This window comes from Olea europaea, unplaced genomic scaffold, assembly GCF_002742605.1.
Source record: "Olea europaea var. sylvestris unplaced genomic scaffold, O_europaea_v1 scaffold4755, whole genome shotgun sequence".
Classification (NCBI taxonomy): domain Eukaryota; kingdom Viridiplantae; phylum Streptophyta; class Magnoliopsida; order Lamiales; family Oleaceae; genus Olea; species Olea europaea.
The window spans coordinates 7375-12405 of NW_019263067.1; the positions used below are offsets into that span (position 1 = coordinate 7375).

The window sequence follows — 5031 nt, forward strand, 5'->3', positions numbered from 1 at the left end:
CCCCCCCCCCCCCCCCCCTTCCCGTTTGGTCCCCATTAAATTAAATTAAAATTTTCTCTTTCCTATTTACAACCACACAATTTTCAATAAAATAATATTACACTTAAATCGAAAAATTTTCATCCCTTTATAACCATCCATTTAAAAAAAAAAAAACACTAATCCCCCAAACGGGGGCTAGTGTATTGCGGTTTAAATGAATGCATCATGCAATTTTCAATAACTTTTATTGAATAAGCGATCACAATTTAAATATATGAATAATTGAGCAAAAGATCTCTATAATTCTTAAATTAGCGATCACAATTTAAATATATGAATAATTGAGCAAAAGAATTAAAATGTGTATGACTGTCTTATTTTATTATAAGTTCGTATCAGTATTTACCCCCTGTTTGGCCTTCATTACGTGGAAAAATTAATGGGTAGAATAGTATTTTTTTGAAAAATGAGTGGTTGAAAATGAAGAAAATTTTTTCGATTTAAGTGTAATATTATTTTATGGAAGATTGTGTGCTTAAAAATAGAAAAAAAAATGAAATATAATGTAATGAAAATTAATGTGCTCAAACATGTGATTATTTATATTAGTTAAAAATTTTGAAGTGGGACACATTCTGGCAATACCGACAAATGCAATTCTTGTCATGCCAAGCCAAAGGGCTAGGCTTATGTGGCACCTTTTGACACGCAGGTGAGTAGATACTATAGTTTTTAAATATAAAATTATTTAAAATTTAAAATTTAAATATTACAATAAAAAACACCTATATTAGATTATTTGTATCGAGCCAAAACGCCTTGTTTTTGAACTTCATTCTCTCTGGCGCTCTCTGTCTTTCGCAACTTTCTCTCGTTTGATCTGTTGCCACCTCTACGGTAAAGTTCTTATAAATTCATACCATCCACAATACTTTCTTCTAATTTTCCCTTATCTCTTGAAATTGTTACCCCCCAACAATTGACGTGAATTTATTGATTTTATTATTATTATTATTCATAATCCGGTGTAATTCTAATTGCACCCGGGGTTTTTTTTTTTGAAATTTTATATGAGGGAACTGCGGATAATAAACAGTTGCAGACTTTTTAAGTTATTGAGTTTTAATAAGGTTTAACTTCAAAATTTATCTTTGAAATCATGTACGTTACTCTCTGCTTGGAATTTTTTTGAACTTTAATTGCTTAATAATCTGCTTATATAGATGTTAGAATCTGTGATTTTTACACATTTTTTGTAGTATATATGAAATTATCTGTGAGGAATTTCGTTGGTTTCGTTAGCAAATTAGATAAGTAGTAAATGGATATCCTGTCTATTATAATTAAGCCTCTCTCGATTGTAGGGTCTTGCTGAAATGGTTTTCTGCTAAATCTAAGTGAATTTTCCAAGTAATGACATATAATAATAATTCCCATTAAAAGTTGTTGTGTTGTTTCTTAGTCAGTATTGGATGAATTGCTATATATCTTGTGTTTGCGGGTTGATCTTGAAATTTCGTTATTCATCCCCGTAACCTAGATGTGCTGGCTCTCTACTCTACAACCCCTTTTTGTATGCCCTAACTTGACCCGTAGCTGAAGAAGCTTTAGATAATTTATATATGTAAATTTATTTACATTTTTTCTTTCGTTCACAATTGTACTTAATTGTGTAGAAGCCGGAATTAACTCTTTTTACTTCCATTAATCCTCTGGCCTCAAGTCTAGCAGAAAATTCTCCGGGTGGGATTACTTAAATTGCTTTCCCAAATGATCAATACTGAAAGCAATGGCAATGGGATCTTTCTTAGTGGTGCTGGCAGTCCTGCCGTGGATAAGCAACCATCTAGCACACTGAAAAAGATGGTATTAAGAGACGTGCAGAACGAAAATGTTGGATCAATACATAAGCATCAAGAGAGTTTGCTTATTGGAGGAGGAAAACCCAGTGGTGATGCAATTAAGGCCCGTGGAACGAAGCGACTTACACCTGAGCGCCTTTCGAATTCCTCAGTTCATTCCTCCTTGGCCTTCAGTGGTCCAAATGAGAATATTACGAACACACATAGAAGATTAGAATTAGAACTAGGAAGTGGACGACTCCCAAAGAATGAAGGCAAATATTCTGGTTGTCCTAAATCAAGGAATTTGTGTCCATTGCCACTGGAAATATCTAAAAAGCAAACACTTACGAGGGAGAGTAACATTCCTCGTGTTCCTGTAGCTACTTCTAATCATATGAGTCCAGTGATGGTTTTTTCAAGTGTTGGACCTTCAGTTCCCAGCTCTCTTGGTAATCACAGAAATAGCACCCAAGCTCCAGGATCTGATTGCCTCAATGTCTCTTCAGAGCTACATCATGTAGTTGATTCTAAGGACAACAGTGATCAGCTAAGAACAGAACGATTTATTCGCCTGCAGAATTTTTTGAGGCAGTGTGATGAAGCTAATCAAATGGATCGCGTTCAGAGTGAGTCTCTTTGTGTCTCTATGATTTTATTTAACCATATTTCTGTATAAAGTATAACGGTTTTGGATTTGCTGTTTGCTTGACGTGGCTTCCATCAGTGCTTTTAAATTTATCTCCTCTTGAGCTTAGCAAACATGCCGTTGAATTGGAGAAGAGAGCAATTCAATTGACAATTGATGAAGGTAAAGACAATGTGAATTTTTTGGCAGTTCTTTTTTTTCCTTGTGTTCATCAGCTAGTAAGTGTACTTCGCCTAGTGTTTGATTGTCTAAATTGTTTGAAAGTTACGTATGGCGTAATGAAATGGGAACACGGGATATTGAACTGAAGAATGATTTGTTTTGTTTATCTGAAATTTGAGTTATATGGTTTGAAGTTGTCCATATTTTTTTCACACTGTAACCAAAGGATACTCTTGTTTATATTGTTACAATTAATAAACCTTCAACTTTAAAAAAAAAAATTCTTTAGATTTTCTGGTCTTTGATTGCTAGAAATGAGGGAATATGAGTTGTACCCATTATGGTACTGGCAATTGCCTTTATGGTCTCATCAACGGATGAGGATAAGAGAGTGAAAAGAAAATACGATGATTGAGTTCATGGAAATTGCGTGGTATTATTGTTTTTGCATCTTAAAATACTATTACATTTGTTTTTGTGTTTGTTAAGGACTTTTACTGAATAAGCATTGTATTTTAGGATCTATGCAGATGTACATGTATGTTCAGACAACATTATCTTAGAGATAAAAGGTGTATGGGTCTACCTCTTTCGGATTCACTAGACAACTTTGGTTTTCCTGCCATTTTCTCACTTTCATTTTCTCAATGCTTGTGGGACGCTAATATTTAGGTTGTCTAGTAACCAAAGCAGGAACATAGAGAATAAGAATTCAGTGTAATTCATGATATGACTATGAGAAGTTTAAATCAGACCAACAGAGGAGGTGACAGATAGTTCCTCATGGTATGATAGGTATTTGCAATGATCTTCTCTCATTTGTCTCGAAGTCGGTCATATTTGCTAATCAACAAAAAGGGCGTTTCTACATCCAACTTCATGCCTTGCTTATTATCATAGTTTCAGCATGCATTTGAATGACGTCACCATATCAATTCATGTAACAAGATGGTAAATACCTGTGATTCTTATTATTCTCCTGTCATTGTAGGAAAAGAGATGCAACGGATGAAGGCACTGAATGTTTTGGCAAAATCTTGCCCAACAAAAGTTCCATTGTCATCAAATCATTTACTACATTCCAACAAGGATAAGTGATGAAGTATATAACAATATCTTGAGGTGCAGAAGGACGCCTTCAGGAACTCTATTTGTACTTACATTCGGACCAAGCCTGAGCCAAGGGTTATCGTCTGCTTCAAACATTACTACAACCAGTTGCGTAGCTGTTGATGAAACACAACCTTTTTTTTTCTTTTAAATCAGTGATGATTTGCTGTGGGTAACACCATAACAGATGTTTGTGCTTTCACTTATTGAAATGCTCTCACTTTGTTTTCGCATATGTATTATGGATTCAGAAGCAACTCTATTTAACTCTCTTTGTTGTTTATGTTATGCTTCATGTTGGTTAAACATTTCATCTTATGTAGTTATGTTAGTTTGATTACATCATAAATGGAGACGACACATGATAAATTATTTTGTGACGGATTTCTTTATTTTTTGATCAATTACTGTCTCATTTCAATCCAGTTTGTTGCTTAAAAGTTCTTCTAATGAGGTATTTAATGCAAATCATAATAGTTGTTTGTGTCATAAAGATTGAAGGTGAGGGTCGAAATCATACAAGCGAACTGAACTATATGACAATATAAAAGAAAAAATAAATTTTTCTTTATCATGTAGGTAAGTTCATAAAACTATACTGTTAAGTACTAGTAGGAACCCTTGTGGCAGCATTACTGCAAATGGTTTCTTGAGATTCCATTTTGCAATAGAAAAGAAATCAAACTTCTTTACAAGTGATGCAAGGGCTTATTAACTATGTAAGTTAATAGCTAATATGTAGATGGTGCAATACTAGATAATATTAAGCAAGAAAGAAATAATTTACTTACTCAAGAAAGTAATTATTTGTCGACATCGCCCATAAACAAAAAATGTAAAAGAAATATACGCTGCTAGCTACTTTTCTTTTTATCTTCATTTTATTTAAATTTCATTATGGGTTATGCTACATGTACACTATAATATTCAAAAGGCGTTCATAATGTATAAATAACATAATATCATTGGAGAGTTGAAAAATAATTTTTCCAACCTTTCAATCATGGAATTCCACAAGTATATTATAGACACTCTTATGGATACCATAATATACACATAGAATCATCCTTCCATTATTTGGCATTGAGTTGGATTTGTGAGTTTATTCATGTAAACAACACTTTCTAAAAAACGTGCTAAGCACTCTACAATTAACCCCCGTTAGGCCCCCTTTAAATCTCATCAATTTAAATAAAATTTTTCTCTCTCTTGTTTTCAATCACACAATTTTTAATAAAATAATATTACACGCAAATCAAAAGCTTTTCATTCTTTTATAACTACTCA

General features: G+C 33.2%; 1 protein-coding gene across 4 annotated transcripts; it reads left to right on the forward strand.

Annotated features, from left to right (window-relative positions):
• Window positions 1-796: 796 nt before the first annotated feature.
• Window positions 797-4116, forward strand: LOC111388220. 4 transcript variants are annotated; one of them, XM_023012907.1, is made up of 4 exons: window positions 797-879; window positions 1659-2452; window positions 2551-2634; window positions 3626-4116. In XM_023012907.1, exons 2-4 carry the CDS (start codon window positions 1753-1755, stop codon window positions 3730-3732), a joined length of 891 nt encoding a protein of 296 aa, XP_022868675.1. In that variant the 5' UTR covers window positions 797-879; window positions 1659-1752; the 3' UTR covers window positions 3733-4116. The 4 variants fall into 4 exon arrangements, with proteins under 4 accessions (XP_022868675.1, XP_022868674.1, XP_022868676.1 ...); XM_023012906.1 differs by having other exon boundaries at window positions 1706-2452; XM_023012908.1 differs by having other exon boundaries at window positions 1711-2452.
• The last annotated feature ends 915 nt before the right edge of the window (window positions 4117-5031 follow it).

What these genes read in the sequence shown, in the direction of transcription:
- LOC111388220 (XM_023012907.1), top strand. Translation starts at nt 1,753, where the DNA reads ATGATCAATACTGAAAGCAATGGCAATGGGATCTTTCTTAGTGGTGCT. An exon ending in TCAAATGGATCGCGTTCAGA is followed by an intron (nt 2,453 to 2,550) that starts GTGAGTCTCTTT and finishes GGCTTCCATCAG; the next exon opens with TGCTTTTAAATTTATCTCCT. An exon ending in TCAATTGACAATTGATGAAG is followed by an intron (nt 2,635 to 3,625) that starts GTAAAGACAATG and finishes CTGTCATTGTAG; the next exon opens with GAAAAGAGATGCAACGGATG.